The sequence below is a fragment of the Phragmites australis genome, chromosome 3, assembly GCF_958298935.1.
Source record: "Phragmites australis chromosome 3, lpPhrAust1.1, whole genome shotgun sequence".
NCBI classification, from domain to species: Eukaryota; Viridiplantae; Streptophyta; class Magnoliopsida; order Poales; family Poaceae; genus Phragmites; species Phragmites australis.
Genome location: NC_084923.1, coordinates 45,332,783 through 45,359,276, shown reverse-complemented (window position 1 = coordinate 45,359,276; position 26,494 = coordinate 45,332,783). Strand labels below are relative to the sequence as shown.

Genomic DNA, 26,494 nt, shown 5'->3' with positions numbered 1-26,494 from the left:
TGCTGCCGGCGGGGGGGGGGGGGGGGGGGGGGCGGGGGGGGGCACTCTGCTGTCGCGCGCCTCCTCCTCGACAGCGGTGCGCCCTGGAACGCGCTCGCCCACCCCCTCCTCCCTCAGGACTCTGCGCTGGGGACCTCGCCTCCAACCCCGACACCTACGATATCCTCCTCGGCCACGCCCTCCGCTCCGAGCTCGTCTCGGCACCGTCGCGCGGCGGCAAGCGGCGCCCGCGAACGCCTCCGACGGGTCCTCTCCGAGAGCTACCTCGACTCCAGGGTCTCGTTCAGCGAGGAGAGGGTGATGGACGCAGAGAGCAAGGCGGTGATGATGGCGTGGGAGCGGCCGCTGATGGAGGCGCACGAGCGGGCGGCGGCGGCAAAGGGAAGGTGCTCAACGTCGGGTTCGGGATGGGGCTCGTGGATGAGGCAATACACACACCATCGTGGAGGCCCACCCGGAGGTGTACGCGCGGATGCTCAAGCTCGGGTGGGGAGAGAAGAAGAATGTCAGGATCGTGTTCGGGCGGTGGCAGGACGTGATGCCACAGCTCGGATCTTATGACGGTATACGAAAGCTTTCACCTTTGCTTCGCTTAGTTCAGTGTTGTCATGTTTGGACTTCAAATGTTGCGTTGCTTGCTTGTTTGTGGATAAGTTTCCATGCTGCATTGCTTCGGAGTGTTGTAGGTGATAGACTGTTAGGTTAGTTTCTCATGAATTTATCATTAATCATGTCACCATGTGTTGTGTCTAAAGTAATAGCTCCAAATGTTGCGATTTTTTTTTCTGGGCATAATCTAGCTGAGGAATATGCAAAATTTGAAAGGTAAAAAGATTGGTACAGTTTCTGCCGATAGTCATTCTCTATTTGTGTTCTTGCAGTCATGCTCTGTAAATGTCATAGGATTTGGTTGTAATTTTCAACTCAGTGCTTCTAAAAGCTTCCGAACTAGGTGATATCGGGCCTTTTTCAGGAATGGAATGCATCTAGATGGTTTGTGAATGCATTTTCCCATGGTACATCTTCACAGGCTTCAGTAAAAGCGCTAATCATGTGAGTGTTACGTTACAAACAGGATGTGCATGGCCTGGCACGGCATAAGGAAGGCTGGTTTTGCTTCAGCTGAAACAATTTTCTACGTTATCTACAGAGTTATTCTTTTCGTTTGTAAACTTTATTTTGAATTGGATTCTTACTTTAACGTATCAACAAAACTATTTTCTTATCATTCGACTGTCTTCATCTATCAAGAAACAAATTTTGTGGTTGCGTACTCTTCATTAATAATTATACGTGAGTTTCTAATTAGCGCTATCTAGGAGAAGTATTTGGCAAGTGTATAGGGGTTGTTTGGAATGCAGGAATGGAGAAGTGTTGGATAACTTAACTAGGTTCACGCATGTGTCCACATACATACATGCGTATCTTCTGCAATTAGGCTGATTAGTTCCTGATTGTTAGCTAGCCTGATTGGCTCTAGTCATTAGTGTTGACATATATGCCATAAAATGAGCATGTATATAATTCCAATCATATAAATACAATAACTGAAAAGAGAGCCACCTATACACATGGTAGAACAAATGTATATCTGAAAAAGGACAGTACAAATACCTATCATGTGTATCTTAAACAGTCTGATTTCAGAATATAGCATATGAGCAAGTACTCCAAAGGATGACAGCACATATGAAAAGAAAAACTTGATTGCTCTCAGATTTAAGTCAAACAATTGGCCCCAAGACTTATAAGTCTTGCCCCCTAATTGTTCTAATGATCTCATCAATGATTGGGCTATTACTAAGATCTCAAGTAGTATTTGAAGCTTGGACAGATCAACAATTCTAGCACTGGACAGTGAAAAATGAGGAACAGAGGGTCTGAAAACTGAATGTCTAAGTCAATGTTATTCTCACATGTATTCAGAAATTAACATGTATATACAATGACCAAAATTCAGTGACTTAAGCCTTCTCTGAACATATGAGATCACGAGTTCAGAACTGAAGCAAGGAGACCACAGCCACTGAACAGAAAGAACGCTATCTGAACATATATGAAATTCAGAACAGGATAACATTCAGAGCCGAACAGCTCACATGTCCAGTGCAACTCAAGCCTAAACACTATAGTACTCAGCTAATAGCCCAATCTCAGATCATTCGCAATCATCACATAGCATAGTGCTGACTAGAAGAAGGAGAAGAGGATACTCACAGTGAAATTCGACCAAAATTGAAATTAAGAGAGGCTAGGCACGGCTCGAACGCCGCTGTCCCAGAAAACCTAGCACCCGCCGTTGCCGGCGACGTGAAGGAGATCGGAGATACAAAGCCAACAACTCTGCAATCGGCACGAGCTGGCGAGCCTAAGCGATGCAGCTCCAGATTCCAACAGGAGGAACACCGTCGGCCGTCACCACCGAGCGCGCAGCACTCGGTCCAGCAAGCAACAGCCAACCCAAGAACAGAGAGATGCAAGTCACTTCCTTTTCCTCTTTTCTATCTCTTTTCTCCCACACATTTTAGAGGAAATCAGCCCCCCAAAATATATACGAGAGACTCACCTCGCTCCCATAACCGGATGAGCACTGATCTCCCACAAAAATCGGCCTCAATCCACTCCCTTCTCCTCATCTCGCACGCCTCAGAGGGAAGAGACAGCAGGAGAATCGGAAATCCCAACTGAAGCTGCCGCCGCCGCACTCTCCAGGGAGAGCACGGGGTCCTTCTCCCCTAGGGCAGAGCCCTCTCTGGAGATATATGACGCCGGCGGGCCATAGGCCGAATTGGAGTGTGGACCAGCAGAGAGAGAGAAGAGGCAGGGAAAAGATCCAAAGACAATTTCCAACAGGAAAATCCCAAAAGTGACAACAATTAGTGCCTGGTGTAAATGCATGCGTACCTACTGTAATTAGGCTGATTAGCTCCTGATTGTTAGCTAGCCTGATTAGCTCTAGTCATTAGTGCCTAGTGTAAATGCGTTGTGTATTTGTACACAAGGAAAGCCAATGAGCAAATCATTGCGTGCTGTTCTATTCACGCTTTCAAAATGGATGACAAAAACACGGGAAAGGCACAGCCACATAGGAATGTAATGAAAATCATTGGAAAAATATAGGATATATTGCTTGGGTAGGTAGTTAGGAAACACAGGAACTTAGAAGATGATGTGATACTTCTAACAAACAAAACACTCATCAATCATGAAGTGTGAAAACAAAAACAAAAAATCTCTCTGTTCTTATTAATTTGCTTTGTCATTATCTGTTTCTCCTTGTTCTCATTGTTAGGGGAAGAACACAAGCATCGGGACAACATTCCTCCTTTCCAAACAGCACACACAACTCAATAATTTTAGTGTTCTCCATGGTTTTCCTCTTTTTTTGGAACTGACCCCATAGTGGTTTGGTTGAAAAGTATGGCAAACCTGTTCAAAATAACCGATTTGGATTTTAGGATTTTCTTCAAGACCTGAGAGAGGTATCTATCTAGACAGTGTAGATGTGTATGTTTCTAGATCATTTCTTTTCATACGTTTTTTTTCTTCCATACTGGTTAATTATCATAATTGTTGATTTGACCATTTGAGTGCTGAATAAGAAGTAAGACCAAATATATGTTCAAGTAGAAGTAGTCCAATGCAAGACAATTCAAACCATGGTCGCCATTCCTTGTGGATAAATTGTAGAATCTTGATCACTCAAGTTAACTGCAGTTCCTTCGTAAAATCTAGTTTTGGATATGTCAAACCATATGTTGTTTGTCATCTTCTACCTACGCATACACCACTAACTTATTCTCGATTTTTAGACAATATCACAGGAATGAAAGAAAGGAACTTGCAAGCATCTAAACAAAAGTGTTTGGTACGATAACTGAAAATGATATCTAATTGCTGACTTGATGACGGCCTCCTTTTGATTTTTCCAGCAAAAGCTATCATCTCTTTACTGTCAGAGATGAATATGAATATGAATCCACGCTCAGAATAGAATACTACCATCAAATAACTTGACTTTCCTCAAGTACAACTTGAAAAACAGTTTGTTGCAAAATTCGTCTGCTATACTGCACTGCAATTAACAAACAGGGAACTTTCTGATGGTCCATCGGTAGTACGTCTTGGGAGTTTAATAAGCCAATACACTTTTCAAATGATATTTTAGGTAATGTATATTGATGTGTTAAACTATAAAGTAGTTGGCCAAGTTTGTTCCATTAGTTATTGGAAAGTACATCAACATCGTAAAGGTATATTAATATATAATCATCATTGCGAAATCTTATCTAATGCTGTTCTTTCTGGGCATGCACAGGTACATTCTTTGACACATACGGGGAATACTACGAGGTACGAGGACATGAGAGAGTTCCACCAACATATTCCTAAGCTACTGAAACCCGGAGGTATCAACTCGTATTTCAACGGTCTCTGCGGTGACAATGCATTCATTCTTCCACGTGGTGTATTGCCAGCTTGTCGCGCTAGAGCTGCCGAATCTGGGCTATTCGACGCAGCTCATCCCTCTCCCTGTGAAAGATTGCCTGCCGGATGAAGTGTGGAAGGGCGTGAAGCAGAAGTACTGGCAGCTGGATACGTACCAACTCCCAGTTTGCCAGTCGGAATCAGAATCAGAGTGAGAAACAATGAACTGGCGGGGTATTTGCGTCTGAAGTTTAGCGACTGGCTGCTTCGACATCTGTTATCATGCTGTATTACAAGGTACACACACCAACCATTTCAGGGGCTGAACTTTCTTTCAGCTTGTGATGCTTTGGCCTTTCGTATAATTTGATGTGTGCCTGTACGTTGTCCATGGAAGATAATTCGCCCTGGAAATTTTGTTCCCTGGCAACCATTTTCCTTCTCATGTTGGAGATGTGGTTCCAAACTTCCGATACACCTACCGCTGACTGGTAACATTCGCGTCAAGCGGCCACTGTCACTTAAGTGACAAGATCATCCCTGCTGCGTTTGCGGGGCTGCACAGGGGGGCAGGAACCGTCAAAGTTAGAGAAAAGTCGCGATTGCATGGCGTTGTTACCATTGCTCTGGAACAGATCTTTCATCCTCTGAGCGCGCTTTTTCTCCTGTTGCCCGGCAGCTATCTAAACACACGTTTGGAATTTGGATGGAGCCTAGGCATTCCTTTCCCTCTCCTCGCTTTAGCAACTCAGAGAAAACTACTCCAGCTTTCTTCGGCTCCTCTGCGAAGCAACATGCTGCCGCGACCGCGTGCGTTCTCGTGAGCCAGTGGCGCCGATCCGCCGGTTCTCCAGCTGCGGCTGACTGACTCGCTGACGTTGTCGAAAGCGACACGGAACGTGTTCCTCAGTCGGTCTCAGGTAGCGCCTCCCCGTGATAGCAGTGAACTTTCTAGGACTCTGACCCTCCTTCAACGCGTCGGTCGTCCAAAAGCGTTGGTTAGGGTTCAACCAACGCAGTCGCAGCGGCTTCGTTCGACGAACACGGTCGCACACGGGGCAGAGCAGTAGAGTCACTTGGCCGGCCGGCCGTCTCACGTGTTCGGCTAAGTACTACCCCTAGGTTTAGGAGCAAAGAGATCGAGGCAAAGTTGTGCCCGATCTCCTTCCCAGTGCGTGAAGCACTGAAACTGCGGAATCGCGCGGGTCTCAACCACCGGCGTCCTGATTCCATGGCCGTCGTCACGTCAGCTTTGACATCGCCATTGCACTTCGCAGTGATTTTTTTTTCTTCTTATTTGGTATGGTTCTAGATCTTTGCTTCACTTCAGATATGAAGTTTTTAGACTAATATAAAGTAGATTAAGCCTTTAATTATAGTTTAAAATTAAAACTAGATATCCCACATAAACACTTAGACATCTCTAAGTACTTATAACTTTAATTACATAGATTATTAGAGCTAATAATACTCAGCTCTAACTTTTTAAGCTAAAACTCTACAACATCTGCCTCTTAGGGCACCACTGTATCTACCGTCAACTCATCCCCACCTACCTATCAGGCAACGCACAAAAAGAGCCCTCTTATCATCACAACGGTTCCAGTATCATAGGTTTTCTGTAAGACTGGCCATACTTTATTTGCTGAGCACACTTATTTTAGTGCCAGATGGCCAGATTGGAAAGCCAATACGTTTCGTGTGTTGTGTGCCCTTCCGTTTCCGATCGATCTCCTCCCTATTTGACGCCATCTTAGTTGGGATTGAGATCTCCTGTTATCAAAATTATCATAATGTTGTCGTTGATATATGGGTGTCATTGATATGTCAGTAACAACGCGAGACGTCAGGAGATGATGGTCCCCTTAGCTGTGGTAGTGGTCACGACCGTCCAGGTATTATCACAAGTCGGTCCACCATTATTCTCCATTCCTCATTAGTGCCACGTATAGGTGTTTGAATATATGTGTTTGATCCATTATATTTGTGTAATTTTAAATAAGTTTTAAAAACCTAATTATATGGAGGTGGAAGTGTATTTTTTAGTTCCACCTTACCAGTACAGGTAGAGGATGATCAATTTAAAAGAGATTTTTTATCTCCACTTAGCATGTGTGGATAAGAGGACTAGTAAAATACACGTCCGTGTTCATCACGCCTCACTGGGGTGGGGCGGAGGGTGCGCGGCACCTACGTGAATGGTTCGTTAAAATTAGGTTCAGTTGTTTGCACATGTGCGGCTTCCTTTTGTAGTTTTATTCTTTTTTTCTACGCGGGCAAACAGATAAGTACATGAAAATCGTGTCGGTTAAGAGTCCAATCGTGGTGTGTAACAGAGTCTGATTGTGACGCGCCTCAACCGCGTAATCCTTCCTCTATATATATCTTTCAGTCACCGTCACAAAGCAATATACGCAATTAGAGTTTTATCAATTTCTCTCTGTTGTGCCGTCGTATGTAGTCTACTCTATCCAGTGTGCACTGATGAATGGGAGAGCAGGTCTCCGGAACCCGTTACTCTTGGGATCCTGTACTAGGAGAGGACGAATAAGGTTTTTGGGAAGCATTCATCACGACTACTCACGACCTGTTTTCTCTACATCATCATGATTTACTTCAACTACACCATCTTCGTCATCGTCTCCTGCTTCGACATCACGCGGCCTATGCATCACATGTCGTCATCGGGTACGTATATTGCTATCTAGTTGAAACCTAGTCGAGTGATAGTCGAATCTAGTCGAGACTCATCAGAGCTAGTGGAGCCCTACTCGAGTGACAATCGAATCTAGTCAAGACTCATCGGAGCTAGTCAAAACCCAGTCGGTATTGATTATCTAGTATATGTTCTTGTTTATGTTATATCAGAAATTGAATAAATTAAATCTTAAAGTACTATTTTTGGCAACCATTCAAAAACATTATTGTAGGCACTTTGATCTAATGATGGCTGATTTTGCCGATGCACTGAGGCCGTGCAAGTTTACCAGTGTGCACTTTAAGAGATGGCAGGTCAAAACCACTCTGCGGCTTACAGCTATGAGCTGCACCTAGGTTGCGTCTGGCAATCCTAAAGGAACTCTTTCCTCTGATGGGGAGAAGAAATACGAGGAAGCCAACACGTTCTTTGTAGGATGTGTTCTTAGTGCTCTTGATGATCGTCTTTGTGACATGTACATGCACATAAAAGACGTAAAGGAGTTGTGGGACGCATTGAATGTAAAATTTGGTGTCTCAGATGCAGTCAGTGAACTATATGTTATGGAGCAATATCATGACTACAAGATAGCCGATAATCGATCGGTAGTTAAGCATGCTTATGAGATTCAGTGCATTGTAAAGGAACTTAAACTCCTAAAGTGTGTTTTACTCGATAAGTTTGTAGGCAGGGGCATCATTGCCAAATTTCATCCCTCGTGGAGGAATTTTTTCATTGCTCTAAAACACAAGAAACAAGAAATATCTATTGAGAGTCTGATTACGTCTCTTAATGTTGAGGAGAAAGCTCAGGTTAAGGATATGCATAACAAAAGAGGTGATGGATAATCTAATGCAAATGTGGTGCAATAGTCATCTAACGGTAAGTTTAAAGAAAAAAATAACAAGGCCAAACAAACCATCAACTTTAAGAAGAAGAAGATGAACAAAGATGATAAACCTTATTTCGTGTGTGGCGACGTTAGTCATTGGGCTAAAGATTGTCCAGACTGCAAAGGAAAAAAGGTTAATAAAAGAAAAAAAAAACACCAAGTATGTCAACGTGACTATTGGCAACACTAGAGATAGAGCTATTGGGTATGCTAACTTACCTATTGTTCTTTCAGTGAATAAATTTACCAGTTGATGGATTGATACTGGGGCCAATGTATACATGTTTGCTGACATTTCAATATTCTCTTCTTATTAGGTTGCTCAGGATTCTTCTGTCTTAATGGGGAATAGGTCTTATGTTTCTATTCATGGTGTTAGGACAGTAGATCTGAAGTTTACTTCGAAAAAGATCGTGCAATTGAGGAACGTGCAGCATGTCCCTTCAATAAACAAGAATATAATTAGTGGTTTCCTTCTCTATAGAGATGAGTTTAAGGTGGTATTAGAGTCTAATAAAGTAGTTGTGTCTAAGTATGGACTTTTTATTGATAAAGGCTAGGAGTGTAGAGGCTTATTCCATTTTCCCCTTTTTGATTTCTGCAATAAATCTGTGAACCATATTTGTGGCAGTATTAATGGAGATGAGGCTAGAGTTTGGCAGTCACGGTTATATCACATAAACTTTGGTTGTATGACTCATCTTTACAGTGTGAATTTAATTCCAAATTTTTCATTGTTAAAGTTTCTAAGTGCCAAAGTTATATGCAATCTAAGCAACCTCGTAAGCCTCACAAGGCAGCTGAGGAGAGAAACTAGTACCATTAGAACTCATACATTCAGACCTATGCAAAATGAATGGTGTGTTGGCAAATGGTAGAAAAAGATATTTCATGACTTTAATTAACGATGCATTTAGATTTTTTTATGTGTATTTGTTGAAATCTAAAAATGCGGATCTAGACTACTTTAAAATGTATAAGGCAGAAATCCAAAATCAATTGGAAAGAAAAATCAAAAGATTTAAGTCAGATCGTAGTGGATAGTTTTTCTATAGTGATTTCAGCTTATTCTGTAAGAAACATTGAATTATTCATGAGAGAACGTCTCCCTATTCGCCCCAATCAAACGGGATAGCTGAGAGGAAGAACCGCACCCTGACTGACTTGGTTAATATCATGTTAGACACTACATGATTATCTAAGGTATGGTGGGGTAGACTTTGTTGACTTTGTGTCATGTTCTAAATAATATTTCTATTAAGAATAAGGAGAAAACCTCATATGAAGAATGGAAAGGGAGAAAAACATCACTTTCTTATTTGTGCACTTGGTAATGCTTGGTAAAAGTCAATATATCAATAACAAAGAAGTGCAAGCTGAGATATAAAACAGTGGATTGTGTCTTTCTGAGATATGCTTATTGCAGCATTACCTATAGGTTTTTAGTAGTTAAATCTAAGGTACTTGACATTCTTGTTGATGCAATTATGGAGCCTAGATATGCTACTTTTTTTGAGAATATTTTTCCCATAAATGATATACATAACGCTTCTAGTTAAACTTCTAAGATAATTCCTAAACATGCCATATCAATTGAGTATTCTAACGCACATGAGCTATTTCCTGAGGAGGATGACAGTGAAGCTCCAAAAAGGAGTAAGAGACAAAGAACAATAAAATCCCTTAGGGATGATTTCACTGTGTACCTTATACACGATACTCCCAAGTCTATTTCAGAAGCGTATGCATCTCCAGATGAAGGCTATTGGAATGAAGCAGTTCGTAACGAGATAGATTCCATTCTCGCCAACGGAACTTGGGAAGTCACAGATAGACCTTATGGTTATAAACCTGTGAGTTACAAGTGAGTGTTAAAAAAATCTTAGACATGATGGTACTATCGGAAATTATAAGGCTCGGCTTGTGACCAAGGGTTATACCCAAAAACAAGGCAAATATTTCTTTGATATTTATTCACTTGTCGCTAGATTGACCATGATAAGAGTATTATTTTTCTTGGATTCCTCACATGGTCTTCTCGTTCATCAGATGGACGTTAAGATATTTTTCTTTAATGGATAGTTAGACAAGGAAATCTATATGGATCAGTTTAATGGATAGTTAGACAAGGAAATCTATATGGATCAGTCTAATGGGTTTGTATTAGAAGGTCAGGAGGACAAGGTATATAAGTTGCTGAAATATTTGTATGGTCTCAAACAAGCTACTAAGCAATGGCATTAGAAGTTCGATAGAACTTTAACATTTGTAGGCTTTGCAGTTAAGAAGCTGATAAATGTGTGTATTATCGCCATGGTGGGTGTGAGGGAGTTATTTTGTACTTGTATTTTGATGGCATACTGATTTTTGGGACAAATCTTGATGTGATTAATGAGGTTAAGTCATTTTTGTCTTAAAAATTTGATACAAAAGATCTAGGAGAGGCTGACGTGATTTTAAATATCAAGTTGATCAATGGTGAGAATGGGATTACACTTTCGCAATCCCATTATGTGAAAAAGATCCTAAGTTGCTTTGGCTACATGGAGAGCGAGATCGCTTCAACACCTTATGATCCTAGCTTAATACTTCATAAAAATAAAAGGATTGATAAGGATCAACTGAGATACTTCTAGATAATAAGATCACTCATGTACCTATCTAATGCTATGAGGCCTGATATCTTATTTGCTGTGAGCAAATTAAGCTGATTTACTTTTAACCCGAGTGATGATCATTAGCATGCACTAAGAATTATAGACTTCACTATATTGGATACCCATCAGTACTGGAGGGTTATAGTTATTCAAATTGAATATCCGATATTGATAAAATTAAGGTCACAAGTACATATATATTAACTCTTGGTAGTGATGCTGTTTCATAATGTCAACAATGGAAGCAGAACTCACAACGTTAGACATAGCTACTATTGAGGCAGAATGGTTGTGTGAACTCTGGATAGATTTGCCAGTGATTGATAAACCGATACTGTTGAGGTAGAATTCACAGTGTTAGACATAGCTATTGTTGAGGCAGAATGACTGTGGCACTCTGGATGGATTTACCAGTGGTTAATAAACTGATACCGGCTATCCTTATAAATTGTGATAATCAAGCGATTATTATCACATTGAACAGTTCTAAGGACAACATAAAATCTTCAAGACATGTAAAAAGGAGATTGAAATCTGTCAGAAAATTGAGAAACTCTAGACTGATAGTGTTGGATTATATCCAAACGACTAAAAACCTGGAAAATCGATTTACAAACGGACTATCACAGAATGTGATTGATAATACATCGAAGGAGATAGTTATGAGACCCATGTGAGTTATACCATAGTGATAACTCAACTTATGTGATCGAGGATCCTGCGAATTAGAATTTGTGAAGAACAAGCTATTAGTTAACTAAAGGAGAGTACCACATAACCCACTCGAGTCAAGATGCAATACTCTCGAAATTTATAAGGCATGTTGGCTATTTCCTTAATGTGTTATGTTGGCTTTAATTAGCGAAGATATTATCCTACAGGATATTCTTGAAAGAACACACCGATATGAATCTGATTGTTGGTCGCAGTTTATAAGACTTGAGTGATCTCTAATAAACTCATGAATAGACCACAAAGTAAGACTTATATGCTCCACCCGAGGGATAGCCTACTGACAGCTAAGTATCAGTTATGATTTTAAGTGAAATATGTTTGCACAAAACTTGTAATTCAAGACTCAGTCCATTATCCAAGTTGTGAATAAGTGTAATTTAATGTTCTCAGTGGATGTTCAACCCTAACAGATCTCCATCGAAACACTGGTATATCAAACATAATTGAGAAAAAGATAAATCTCCGTAGGACTTTGAGATATGGTGAGGGATTGTTAGAATATATATGTTTGTCCCATTATATTTGTGTAATTTCAAATAAATCTCAAATGTTCAACCATGTGAAGGTGGGAGTGTATCTTTTAGTCCTACCTTACTAATGGAGGTCAAGGAAGACCAACTTAAAAGAAATTCTTTTCTCCCCCACTTAGCATGTGTGGATGAGAGGACAAGGAGAACACATGCACACTCGCTCGCCTCGCCGAGCCGGGGCGAGGCGGGACGGAGGGCACGGGCGCGTGACACATGCGTAAATGTGAAATGTCGCTTAGAAGGGGGTGAATAGGCGAAATCTAAAATTCTGCGAACTTAAAACAGCGGATCAGAAAAAGTGCGGACCTTCCGCACTTTTGTCGGAACCTCCGCACTTATACGGAGGTTCCGCAGAAAAGTACGGATACATCGGACTTTTGGGGAAAACTCGAACTGGAACAAACTCAGAGATAAAGTGTATCAATTTTACAATTTACCAAGCACCAGTAGATGTATGTCAACCTGTATGACCAATTACCTGCAGCTCAAACCTTACAACAAGATAGATCGGGTTTAAACCCTAGAATTCAATTCAAACAAGAGAGTATATCCAAATACAAGAAATTGACAAGATTGACACAAGACTTTGTTTACCAGAGTTCGGCCACTCCACAAAGAAGTGCCTACGTCTCTGTTGATGAGCTCACAAAGTGCCGGATCTTTTTTCAACCCTATCCTCACCAAAGCGATCACAAAAATCGAGCTTCGGGTTTCTTAATCAACTTGTCGGGGTGATACAAATGTCCCGGGGCTCACCACAAACTTGGGAGCTCAACGGGCGACGCCTAGCCGTCTAGGTGGACGAACCACCAAGAGTAACAAACTTGAAACCACCGACTTGACGAAGAAATGAGTGCTCAAAAGGATGGCTTTGAATCTCACTAGCACTACTACTCAATCTCACTCAACCCTAGCAAAGATCTCAACAAGAATCACAAAGGGGAGTAGGAAAGGAGCTTTCAATGAGCTAGAGACCTTTTGTCTCAAGGTTGGTCGGAATTGAAAGCCTGAGTTGCTGTTGTATTGAAAGGTGTGGGGTTTAAATACTCCACTCTAAAAAACTAGCCGTTACTCTCTGGAAAGTGCGGACCCTCCGCATAAGTCCGGAACCTCCGCACATATGTGGACACTCCGCAGAAAAGTGCAGACCTTCCGCAGTTAGCCGAGAACTCGCTGAAGTGCGGACCCTCCACACAAAAATACGGACCTTCCGTGCAAGTGCGGATTTTCTGTATTTTTTTTTAAACAAAAGATTTAGGGCTAACTTTCTATGACTCTTATGGGTTTGTTTGGACTTTTGAGCACTGTTTCTATGCAAACAAGTAGATTTTATGTCCCCCTTTATAGTACGGCATCCTAAACTCAAACTCAAAGCATAAAAGAATTTAAGAGCTTTAGGAACCATGCCGCTTTCCTTTATCCGTCTTTGGGGTTCACAATACGTCACATTTTTTGCTTGATGGAACTGACACCTGTCCATAACTTATAAATCTAATTAGTTCTTTAATTGCTTTGTCATTATCACCAAAACTCACTTAGGGGCCTAGATGCACTTTTAAAATAGTACGTCGAAATCTGGTCCAGTTGCTTGCGCATGTGCAACTTCCTTTTGCAATTTTATTCTTTTTAGCTATATGGGCGAACAGATAACTATATGAAAATCATATCGGTTAAGAGTCTGATCATAACATGTAACAGAGTCTGATCGTGACGCGCCTCAACCGCACAATCCTCCCTTTATATATATCTGTGAGCCCCTGCCACATAGAATATACGCAAATAGAGTTTTATCAATTTCTCTCTGATGTACCGTCACACGTAGTCTACTCCATCCTACTGTGCCGGCGTGCACCAAAGAATGAGATAATAGGTCTCTGGAATCCATCGCTCTTGGAATCTACACTAGGTGAGAGCGATTGTGGTTTTTGGTAAGCGACTCGTCGTGACTGCTCACGATCTGCTTTCTCTGCATCGTCGTGATTTACTTCGATTACTTCATCATCGTCGCCATCGTCTACTGTTTCGACATCAGGGGGCATCTACATCACATGTCAACATCAGGTACGTATACTGCTATCTAATCGAATCCTACTCGAGTACTAGTCGAATCTAATCGAGACTCATCAGAACTAGTCGAGTCCTAATCGATATTAATTATCTGTATATGTTATTATTCATGTTTTATTAAAAATTAAATTAAATTAAATTAAATTTGAAAGCGCTATTTTACCCACTATACATGTGTCCACAGTTATCACCAGCCATGCACCGCCGTCCAAGCTGCTCCTCCTAGCTACTAGCCACGTGGCACTACCGTTGCTGTCACATTGCCACGCACGCCGTTCTTTGCGATCGTTTCAAACTACTTGATGCGCGTCGTTTGCGGTCACCGAAAGCGAACTCCCGTGAAAATTTGGCTTTCCTGACAATCGCACTTTGTATACATGCACCACGTAGCCTACTGCTGAGATGCGGCTCCAGTGCCTACTGCTGACCGGATGTGATATTCGCATCAAACAGCCGCTGTCACTTACCAGTAGTACTGGTACTATCATTCTTCCAGGGGTCAGTGTAGTTTGAAGATTCACTTCAAAGTTGGAAAAGTCGCGAGTGCATGGGGTTGCCCTGTGATTAGGCTCGTTGAAGACGTGAGGTGCATGTCATTGTTCTCGAACTGATTTTCCGTAATTTACAGCCTTCTTTGACGCGAGCAGTCCAAACGCACGATTGGATGGCGCCCGGGCAAGCCCTTTTTTTCCCTCTCCGCGATCGCTACCTGCAGCAACTAAAAAAAACGAGCATGTTTCCATGGCAAACTTGAGCTTGGCCGAGCATGAAAAAACCGGCTCTTGCTTCTCGCATCTTGCTTTATCTGAAGCAGGAAAGGATCGTGCCCCGTTCTGTCTCTACGACTCTGGTGACCCGTTTGCGTTCTCGTGAGCCACCTACAGACCACCCGGCAAGTGCGCACTGCTCACAAGTCAGAAACGTCGTTCCCATGTTCTCCACACCACCGCGGCGTCGCCCTTGTTTCCACACGCAACCGGATCGTCGGCCACGGTGCCCCATCATTCCTTGGACGTCGTTGGAAGCGACACGGAACAACATCCACTCGGCCACAACTAGGAGTAGTGGACCAGTGGCAGCAGACCTCCCCGTGGTGCCAGGCTAGTACTAGTCAAGTTCTAGGACTTTCTCGATCGAAAGTCCAAACCGTCTTTCAAAAAAAGAAAAGAAAGTCGAAACCGTCGCTGTCCGGTGCGGTCTTTCCAAAGGCCAAGAAGGTTGGTTCACCGAACACGGCCGCACACGGAGCAGAACGGTGCAAGCACTTGCCCCGTTCTCACGTGTTCGGCTAAGACATGCTCGTCATCTTCAAGGCCAAGTTGTGCGCGCGCTCCCTGTCCATATGGCGACGCCGGCCCGGTTTCCAGAATGTGGAACTGCGAATTCGCACGTATGGATAGAGCGGCCGACTGCTGGAAGCCCACCGGTTCTCGGTTCATGGCCGCCGTCACGCGGCACATCCTCCCGTCACGTTGCTGTCTTGCGGTTCCGTTTTTCTAGAAGCCATCGGCCATCGGCACGCAACAGCTGTCTCCCGAATATCTGCGGTCAGCCCGCCGCTCGCGGCTCGCCTACCCATCAGGCGGCGCGCAAGAGAGTCCACTTATCATCACAGCTGTTCCGGGATCACAGGTTTTGTGGAAGATTAATCGCATCACTTAATACTTCTGCGTGCTAGATTAGCCAGCTGATACGTTTCCTGAATCGCGACGTACGTGCTTGTATCAGTCACAGTTTCTCCGATCCACGGTGTTTACTCCACGTTATTTTGTGGATGTGATCCTGGTCGGTAGGATATAAATTGATGACCTTAAAATGTATTTATAGATCCTCTATAGTTTAACTGATAATATTATTTTTTTAAAATGAGTAATTTTTTAAAAAATTAATATAATTGATTGAACTAAAGAAGATAGGTGTATATCCCTAATTTAACTAATTTGCACCCTAACTAATTGGGGTCTAGGGAAAATATCCTCTAGAAGTGTGTAAAAATCTATTCTCATGCAGCATGCCCCGGATGCCCACTATGTGTGCACATGCGTACATCTCAAAGATCGAAATGCCAAAGTTCAATGAATTCGAGCCGAGCGAGCAAGGCAAGCGAGCTTCTGGAATACAAGGGAGTTCCTTGAACCATGCGCAGCCGAGACAATAGTTCAAGCGCCGCCGCCAGATAGCAAGCTCCAAATCGGCAATCCGAGGTGCTCTCCTGCGACAAGAGGCGACCCGAGCATGACATGGATGACTTTGACAACAAGCGCAATGGGTGCCTTGCTTGCTCTCCCCTCTCCCCACGATCGCCACCAAGCTCTTCCTCGTCAATCTCATTGCCAAGGCCCACACAAATGTCGCTGGGCGCGGGCAACGCACAATGTGCGTTTCACATGTTGCCCTGGCAGTGCATCACCTGACTCAGGATCTGTATGGAAATGGACACATCCATTAGAGGGCAAGGGGGCTTAAGCCCTCTATTTCCAGGCACACTTGAGAATCTCCTAAGTCCTATAATTTTTTTAATATGAAAGAAGAAGAAGAGAAGAGAATGAGGAAGAAAAAGAGACAAAAAGAGGAGAATGAGGAAGAAGAGGTTGAGCCTCCTAATTCTTATTTCTGGATCTGCCAATGTGCATGGACCTGCATGCGCTCAAGAAAGTAAACTGTGCTCAACCGAGGAAAGTAAATTGCGCTCAGCTGAGGAAAGTTAAAAGTGTGATTGGTTGTTCATATGGGTCTCGCCTAAGTGGACTGTATTTGCATGATGATAGGAAGCAAGTTGAGTAAGCCATATTTATTGAAAAGAAGAGGGTTTGTTTAATCGTATTTATCGAGATAGGCTAAGCTGAGTTTCTGTTTTGATTAATCAAATATAAGGCTGTATGAGTAGATGCAAAATTTAAGATTATGATTGGTTGTTTGTATAAAAATGACTTCTGACATTGACATGTGGACCAACCTGCATGAACATATGCACAAGCCAATTTATGAACATACATTTATATCCATCAGACTAGATTAAAATAATATATATAAACAACTAAACAGGCATCTCTAAGATTATATATATTCACTCGACCAAGATTCTCCTATGCAGACAGCCAATCAACCCCTAAATTGTGCAGTAGAAATATGGTTTTGCACTAGGGGCAATTGGCAATTTGTCACCGTTAAAAATGAGTTTCGTATTTACCATCCGGTCTCATGGTCATAGACACAGAGAAGCCTATTTATTATTGATTTTGATAAGATTGTAATCAAAGTGGCTCAAGTTTTCGATAGCAAATCATCCATTCTTCCTTTGCACCACGCATCCGGAGATTTTTTTTTTTCTTCCGACGTCTAGCTATCACCACAGAGTGTCAGAGTCCACCGTTCTACTATGCATGCCCCGCCGCTGCCGCTGCCGCTGCCCCTGCCCCATGCCCTCATGTAGTATGTGGCCACCGTTACAGCCATATGTGGCCGCCGTCCAAGCTACTCGTACTGGGAGTATTACGACTTACGAGCTATCACGCACCTTGGTTTGTGTACAACCACGTGGTACTGTCCTTGTTGCGATATCGCCACAACGACGTGGTGCACGACACTTAGATTTCAAACCAAGTACAGTGCCAACAAATCATTAAAGGCATGTTTAGACCATAAACATTGAGGATTCACAAAACGAATTGATGAAACAATTCAATCCCTACATGAACCAGGAAATGGAGTATTCTCGTTCTCCTAATAACGGGTCTAAACTTGAAGACGCGAATCAGATACACTCACAGTTCGAAGAAAAAGAGGATGAAATTACAGCGATAGACGCAACAATTACCTATCACCAAAACCTGGTCCACGCAGCATGCACACACCTGTCTGGAACCAACGATTCCTGGGTAGAGACCGAGCGATTGCTCGGGCGGTACGCGAGTCATGCGACTCGCCGGCGCTGCGTCGAGCGAAGGTGAAACAAACCGCACACAGGTGCTCAAAGATTTTTTTTCCAAGAACAACATATCTAATCATCCAAACTTATTTCGGCATATTTGGTAGTTTGCACTAGCTCTGGCTTGCATCTCCGGATGTAGCTCCAGACTGTTTGGATGGCTGCACGCGAGCAGGAGTCTGAACGAGTGGATGCAAAATTACTGTTGCAGCCTGTCTTCTGGATCATGCTGCAACAGTGATAATTTTAGTATATAATTAGTGATTATTAATTTATATTAGTATATTTTAAATTGATTAAGAATTAATATGATAAATTAAATACTATATAATGTATTTATGTAAAATAAACATAATGTTACCACTTATTTTTTTAATTTAAATCCTATACAACATATACTATATGAGCAATCAAATATAATATTTTCTTAATCAGAAAAAATATATATAGTCAACTAAATAAATAATAGTATCTATATATAACCCGACTCAAATGAATCTAAGACCATCTCCAATCATATTCTCTTTATTTCATTCTCTTTCTGATTCCCTTCCTTATTCACATTCTCTTTATTTTCTCTTATCTCCAATAGTTTTTCTTTGAAAAAAATCGTAAAAAAAAAAAAGATAATCATATCTGTAAAAAATAACCTTAAAAATCCTTTCGTAACCAGAATTATAAAAAAAATCATTAGAGTACTGTAGAGAGAGAAAATACTATCGTAAAAAGATTCTGAACATTACAAATGGTCAAACATCGTTGAAGCTAGGCTCTCTAAATGGGCACTCGGCGGCCGGCGCCCTCCCCACCCACGCGCATTCCCCGCACCAAAGCGCCTTATGCTGCTACTTAACCCAACCCCTCCGGAACAATTCCCCATTTCCGATTCCAAACAACTAATTCGACTAGCTAGAGGACGGAAGCCAAGAAGCAGCAGAGGTAGTCGTCTTGCGCGTGTGTGGTGACGAGGAAAGGTTGGATTTTTTTATTTTTGTGGTTGGTGAGGAGAGATGTTGAGGGCCGTGGCGAGGTGCTGCGGGCTCTGGCCGCCGGGGGCGGCGGCGGCGGCGGACGGGATGCTGTGGGAGACAGAGCTGCGGCCGCACGCGGCAGGGGAGTTCTCGATGGCCGCGGCGCAGGCCAACGTGACCATGGAGGACCAGGCGCAGGTGCTGGCCTCCCCGTCCACCACGCTCGTCGGCGTCTACGACGGCCACGGTGGGCCCGACGCGTCCCGATTCCTCCGGTCCCGCCTCTTCCCCCATGTCGAACGTGAGCATCCGCCTTCTCCGTTGCTGGCCGGGTCTCGTGTCGTGTTGTGCGTGCGGTGCTAATTCTGCGATTCTTGTGGCAGGCTTCGCGATGGAGCAAGGGGGCATGAGCACGGAGGTGATCCGGAGGGCGTTCGGCGCGGCGGAGGAGGAGTTCCATCAGCAGGTGAGGCAGGTGTGGCCGAAGCGGCCGCGGATGGCCGCCGTGGGTTCCTGCTGCCTGCTCGGAGCCATCTCTGGGGACACGCTGTACGTGGCCAACCTCGGCGACTCCCGCGCCGTACTCGGCCGCCGAGTGGTCGGGGGCGGGGTGGCCGTCGCTGAGCGGCTCTCGAGCGAGCACAACGCGGCGTCCGAGGAGGTGCGGCGGGAGCTCGCCGCGCTCAACCCCGACGACGCCCAGATCGTGTTGCACACCAAAGGGGCCTGGAGGGTGAAGGGGATAATTCAGGTGAGAGCGATCAGTGAACCATCCCCCTTGAGTGATTTGATCCATCTCCGTGAGGATTTGGGGACAAAGATTGCTGCTTGGTGATGCACCTTTGGGTTGCTTGTTGGTGTGGGTGCGTTAGAATTTTGGTTAGTTGTTTGCACGTTTAAATATGACATAGAAGCACTGTAAGTCTGTAATAGTTACCTAATTTATAGCTAAAAGTCAGGTTGAGCCCTAAACTCTAAAATTAAGCTACCTCCTCAATCTTTTACTGAATTTTCAGGTAGCAAGCCAGAATTTGCTGCTCCTTCCGTTACCTGCTCTGAAAACTTTGTATTTGTTAGATTGCTATGCATTTGATGATTCTATTAGGGGTTAAAGATTTCACTATGGCAGAAATGGAAACTTACACAAAGGAAAAACCTTTCACATGTTTTTAGGACACACGTAATGTCAAGGGCGTTGGCGCCCAAGACAGCAGGACCCCGGCTACGTAGCTCGTAGCCTGGGCCGGCAGGAGCGCCCGGCTGTTCGCCGGAGCATGCAATAGTGAAGGGGGTGAGATTAAGAGAGAAGAGAGAGATCAGGAAATAGGTTGTTATTTCTTAATCCCAAAGGTCTCCTGGTACAGCCATAATATAGGCACTTGGCCTGCTAATTTGAAGGAAACAAACTCCCTAAATCTAGCTTTCCCTTGCATGCATCTCCTCTAATGGCGCCTAGCCACTGTTGGTGGCGTCTGTTGCGCCGTGGCCCTTGTTGCGCCGCTGGTATTGCCGACCCCACATGACATCTCTCCCCCCCTGGAGAAGCAGCTCGTCCTCGAGCTGGAAGCGGGGATAGCGGTCGATGAAGCTGTCGACGTCTTCCCAGGAAGCGGCAGACGCTGGTTCACCCTTCCAGTAGACTAGGAGCTGACGGACGCCCCTGGCGAGGCGAGAACGGGTCACGCGCTCTGGCTCCGGAACGGCTGCGCCGTTGTGAACGGGAGGCAGGGCTGGAGGGGTCGACGGTGGGGTGCCAACGAACTTTTTCAAGAGGCCGACGTGGAACACGTCGTGGAGGCGGGCGCGGGGAGGCAGGTCGAGGCGGTAGGCGACGTCGTTGATGACGGCAGCAATGCGGTACGGCCCGTAGAAGCGGGGTTTGAGCTTCCCCTTCGTCCCCGCTTGGAGGGAAGCTGTGGCGCGGTGGCGGAGACGGAGCCAGACCCAATCACCAACATCATAGCGTACCTCGCGGTGATGCTTGTCGTAGTGGCGTTTGTACACGGCTTGTGCTTGTTCGAGGCGATAGCGGACGTCGGCGAGGAATTCATCCCGGTCCGCCATGTTCTTGGCCACCGCGGCCACCCGCGTTTCGCCGGGCTCATATGAGCGGATGGTGGGTGGATCGCGGCCGTAGACGACGCGGAACGGAGTGTCGCGAAGCGCCGTCTGGTAGGCGGTGTTGTAGACGTACTCTGCCCAGGGAAGCCAGCGAAGCCACTGTCGGGGACGATCTCCGGTGAGGCAACGCAGGTACATGACGATGACCTTATTGGCGGCCTCCGTCTGCCCGTCGGACTGGGGATGAAAGGCCGACGTCATGTGCAGCTTGGTGCCGGTGAGGCGCATGAGCTCACGCCAGAACGCCGAGGTGAACACAGGGTCCCGATCCAAGACCATGGACTGCGGTACCCCATGGAGGCGGACAATCTCGGCGAAGAAGACTTGGGCCACCGACTCCGCTGTGTACGGGTGTGCGAGGGGGATGAAGTGGCAGTACTTGCTGAAACGGTCCACCACCGTGAGGAGGACGGACTTCCCCCCCACGCGCGGCAGCGCCTCGATGAAGTCGAGCCCGATGTCGGTCCAGACCGCCGTGGGCACGGGCAGCGGCAGGAGAAGGCCCGCCGGGCTCAGATGCTCGGACTTGTAGCGCTGGCACGTGGAGCACGAGCGGACGTAGTCTTGGACGGCCGTGCGGAGATTGGGCGAGTGGAAGTCGCGGCGCAGACGGTGGAGGGTGCGCTGGACGCCCTCGTGGCCGTCATCGTGCACGGCCGTGATCATCTCGTGGAGGAGTGGTGACGACGGCGGGATGTAGAGGTGGCCCCTGAACGCCACGAGGTCGTCGATGAGGGACCACGGGGCCGTGCGTTGGCCGTCCCTGATCCCCTCCCGGAGCGCCACCAGCTCTGGATCCACGTCGTGCGCCTGGCGGAGGCGGTCGATGAAGTCGAAGCGGGGGCCAGAGATGGCGAGGATGGCCATGTCATCGGTGTCGCGTCGGGACAGGGCGTCGGCCACCGTATTGGTGTTCCCGGCCTTGTACTCCACCGTGAAGTCGAAGCCGAGGAGCTTGCCCACCCAGTGGTGTTGCGGGATTGTTGCCAGGCGCTGATCCAACAAAAATTTGAGGCTGAAGTGATCCGTCCTTACCAGGAATCGGCGGCCCCAGAGGTATGGGCGCCAGTGACGCACGGCGATGACGAGGCCGATCAGCTCGCGCTCGTAGGCTGCCAGGGAGCGGTGTCGTGGTGCAACGGGCCGGCTGAAGAATGCTACGGGGTGTTGGCTCTGCAGGAGGACCGCGCCGAACCCGTAGGTCGAAGCGTCGCACTCGACGATGAAAGGCTGCGCGAAGTCCGGCAGCGCGAGGACTGGCGCCGTGGTGACTGCGGTCTTGAGCGCGTCGAAGGCCGCCGCGGCCTCTGCGTTCCAGGTGAACCCCTCCTTGCGGAGGAGGGCTGTGAGGGGAGCGGCGATTGTGCCGAACTCCTTGACGAACTTGCGGTAGTACCCAGCTAGCCCGAGGAAACCGCGCACCGCCCGTGCGGATTTTGGGGCCGGCCAATCCGCGACGGCCTGGACTTTGGCCGGATCCATGGCGACGCCGGCGGCCGAGATGATGTGGCCCAGGTACGAGATGGAGTCGACTCCGAACGCGCATTTGGACCGCTTGACGAAGAGCTGGTGCTGGTGGAGGACGGTGAGGACGGCGCGCACATGCTGTAGGTGCTCTGCCCAGGAGTCGCTGTAGATGAGGATGTCGTCGAAGAAGACGAGGACGAAGCGACGAAGGAACGGGCGCAGAACGTCGTTCATGAGCGCCTGGAACGTGGCCGGGGCGTTGCACAGCCCGAACGGCATGACGAGGAACTCGTAGAGGCCGTCGTGGGTGCGGAAAGCGGTCTTGGCGACGTCCTCGGCGCGCATCCGGATTTGATGATAGCCCGAACGCAGGTCCAGCTTGGTGTAGAATCGGGCGCCGTGCAGCTCGTCGAGGAGTTCGTCGACCACCGGGATTGGGTAGGCGTCCTTGATGGTGATGGCGTTCAGCGCGCGATAGTCGACGCAGAAGCGCCAAGAGCCATCGGGCTTCTTCACGAGCAGCACCGGGGAGGAGAACGCCGAGGAGCTCCTTCGGATGATGCCTTGAGCCAGCATGGAGGCGCACTGGCGTTCCAGTTCATCCTTGTGCGCGGCCGGGTAGCGGTAGGGGCGGACGACCACCGGTGGCGACCCTGGGACGAGGGTAATGCCATGGTCACAAGAGCGTGGAGGTGGCATACCCGTTGGTTCGGTGAAAACTGCGGCGAGCTCATCCAGTATGGCGAGGAGGAGGTCGTCGTTGGCTAACACCTTGAGGGAGGGTCCCGGCGGTCCGGCAACGCCTTGCCAGCGCACCCGGTGATCGCGGTGCCAGAAGGACATGGTGAGGGAGGCGAAATCCCACAGGATCGGCCCAAGCGACGCGAGCCACTGCGTCCCTAGCACGACGTCGTAGCCGGCGAGGGGGAGGGCGAAGAAATCCCCAGTGAAAGGCTCCTCGCCGATGGAGAACGTCGCGCCTTGGTACACGCCGGGGCACGGAACGCGTTCGCCATTCGCCACCGTGACCTGTGTCCCGCCCTTGGGAAGGAGGCGGAGCGAGGTGAGGGTGGCAGCCTCCTCGGCGATGAAGTTGTGCGTGGAGCCGGAGTCGAGGAGCGCGAGGAGGGAGGCGCCGCCGATCTGAATGCGCACTTGGATCGTCTCGCTTGTGCGGACACCCGCGATGGCGTGGACCGAGATGTGCGGTTCGTCGGTGGCCGATCCGTCCGCCTCGGAGCCCTCCTCGTCGTCGTCTTGCGCCAAGTCGAGGAGGAAGAGGCGCTGGCAAACGCGATTGTGGCCGCGCCCGAACTTCTCGTTGCAGTTGAAACAGAGGCCGAGGCGACGGTGCTCCTCCATCTCGGTCTGTGAGAGCCGCTTCACGGGTCGCCCTTCCACGATCGCCGTAGTTGACGTTGGGGCGGCCGGTGGCGGGGGCGCGGGCAACGCCAGGCGGGACGTGGGCACCGGAAGAAGTCCCCGCTGGTGATGTCGGGCGGGTGGCGCGGTGATCCCGGCGCACTGATCGCGGAGCTCCAGTTTGCGGGCGAGGCTCATGGCGACGGCGAGGGACTGCGGGTTGTGGATCTCGACGTCGAGGCTGAGGGGCGGCTGGAGACCGGCGGTGAAGATCTGTACCTTCTGTGTCTCCGTGAGGTAGCCTGCGCGTGGCAGCAGCGCCTCGAACCGATCTTGGTAGTCGACGACGGTCCCGGTGCGCTTGCAGGCCAGCAATTCCCCGAGGGGATTGGATCGGAGGGGTGGCCCGAAGCGAAGGTGGAGGAGGTCGGTGAAGCGGCGCCACGGCAGGTTGCCCTCCTCGCGTTGGACTTGGATGAACCACAACTGGGCGGCGTCCTTCAAGTTGTAGGAGGCCATCCACACCTTCTCCTCTTCCACGATGCGCTGCTGGTGGAAGTAGGATTCGCACTGATTGATGAAGGCGAGGGGATCGGACTTGCCATCGTACTTGGGGAAATCCAGCTTCTGGAACCGCGGGGGGCGATCATTGTGGTGTTCGTCAGTGACCGGCGTGCCGGTGCCCGACGACGAGGGGCCTGGCGGGCGCTCCTGCTGGAGCGTGTCGACCTTGGCCTGGAGCGTGGTCACCGTCGTGGTCAGGTTGCGGATGAGCGTCGCGAGGTCCGCCAAGGTGGGGTCGGCCATTGAGGATGTTGAGGATGTGGGCGAAGGTGGCGCGGTGGGGTGGAGTGGTGGAGTGGAGGTTGACGAGGATCGCCTAGAAGCTGATACCAGGTTGTCAAGGGCGTTGGCGCCCAAGACAGCAGGACCCCGGCTACGTAGCTCGTAGCCTGGGCCGGCAGGAGCGCCCGGCTGTTCGCCGGAGCGTGCAATAGTGAAGGGGGTGAGATTAAGAGAGAAGAGAGAGATCAGGAAATAGGTTGTTATTTCTTAATCCCAAAGGTCTCCTGGTACAGCCATAATATAGGCACTTGGCCTGCTAATTTGAAGGAAACAAACTCCCTAAATCTAGCTTTCCCTTGCATGCATCTCCTCTAATGGCGCCTAGCCACTGTTGGTGGCGTCTGTTGCGCCGTGGCCCTTGTTGCGCCGCTGGTATTGCCGACCCCACATGACACGTAAGATTAAGATTTTTCTCATTTTGTGAACACTGAAACACAAATTGTAACCTCTTCATATCTTTGTGGTGTTTATTCTGCAATTTTCTTAGTTACAACTTTGCATAGTATTGTGGGATTATGGGATTACAACCTTTGCATATGTCTTTTGGTTATAAGCTAGTCTATATGTCTTGGATAATTAACGAATTTGGACATATTGTTTGATCATTAGCGTACAACAGAGAAACCAAAGAGAGAGTCATTTTATATTGTTTGTTAGCTTACTATTTTGGTCAGCTGCTGTCTTTGGTGAATTTATGATGTCTATTAGAGTTTCACATAAGCATATCAATGAGAAGTAACATGATCTAATATTTGATGATTGTAATGTCAGGTGTCCAGATCTATTGGTGACTTTTACTTGAAGAAACCGGAGTATAGCATGGACCCCTTGTTTCGCCAAATTGGTCCCCCTATTGCATTGAAGAGACCAGCTCTTAGCGCTGAACCATCTGTTCAAGTTCACAAGCTGAAACCAAATGACATGTTTCTGATATTTGCTTCGGACGGTCTTTGGGAGCACCTAAGTGATGATGCTGCGGTGCAAATTGTCTTCAAGAATCCAAGAACAGTAAGTTATCATAACTGATCATGTCACTACAAGGTATCTATCAATGTTCAGATAGTTTGTTGGTCAGTGTAATGAGACGAATTTATGCAAAATTTGTGCAGGGAATAGCCAACAGATTGGTTAAGGCTGCCTTGAAGGAAGCCTCAAGGAAGAGAGAGGTCAGGTACCGTGATCTGAGGACGATAGATAGGGGAGTGAGGCGGCATTTCCACGATGACATTAGCGTCGTGGTGGCCTACCTCGACCACCACCGTGGGCGCCGCCACACCAGGGTCATCGACTCGAGCAGCAACTGCACCAGCGTTCCGGTCGACATCTACTCCTCCAACACCCACCATTCTGCGGAGCCCTTGCAATCTTATAAGAGCTCCAGGTAGTGGACTGGACTGGACGGCTTGCAAGAGTTGCAGATCAGAGTGAGCGAACTGCAGCGGCATTGTCATCGGAAGGACTCGAGATGTACATAGATAGTGTGGGTGCGTCGCATTCTGATGCCGGAGCAGCTCATTTGGTTTTGATTTATGCAGCGTAGTTGGCTAATCGCGGCATTTCTTGTTTCTTTTTCGTCGAATTATGCTCAACCAACAGTAAACCCGTGCATTAGAGCGGGAAGGCTAATGTAAGCAGTATGTCATACCCCAATGCCGTGAAATAGTTGATTACGAACTGAAAGTGTGAAAGTGGAGCTGCTTACGCACAGAAACATAGATTGAGAACTGAGAATATATACTCTTTGCAGCAGACGGGATGCGTCAATTTCCTTTACATAACTTTTCGTCAGAAA

General features: G+C 47.1%; 1 protein-coding gene and 1 pseudogene across 1 annotated transcript; both read left to right on the top strand.

Annotated features, from left to right (window-relative positions):
- The first annotated feature begins 39 nt into the window (after positions 1-39).
- On the top strand, positions 40-4,810 carry LOC133910779 (protein arginine N-methyltransferase 2-like; annotated as a pseudogene).
- A 13,916-nt stretch (positions 4,811-18,726) lies between these two features.
- On the top strand, positions 18,727-26,451 carry LOC133913366 (probable protein phosphatase 2C 34). The gene is made up of 4 exons (XM_062356497.1): positions 18,727-19,207; positions 19,290-19,657; positions 25,474-25,710; positions 25,812-26,451. The coding sequence occupies exons 1-4, from the start codon at positions 18,946-18,948 to the stop codon at positions 26,085-26,087; spliced, it is 1,143 nt and encodes a 380-aa protein (XP_062212481.1). The 5' UTR covers positions 18,727-18,945; the 3' UTR covers positions 26,088-26,451.
- The last annotated feature ends 43 nt before the right edge of the window (positions 26,452-26,494 follow it).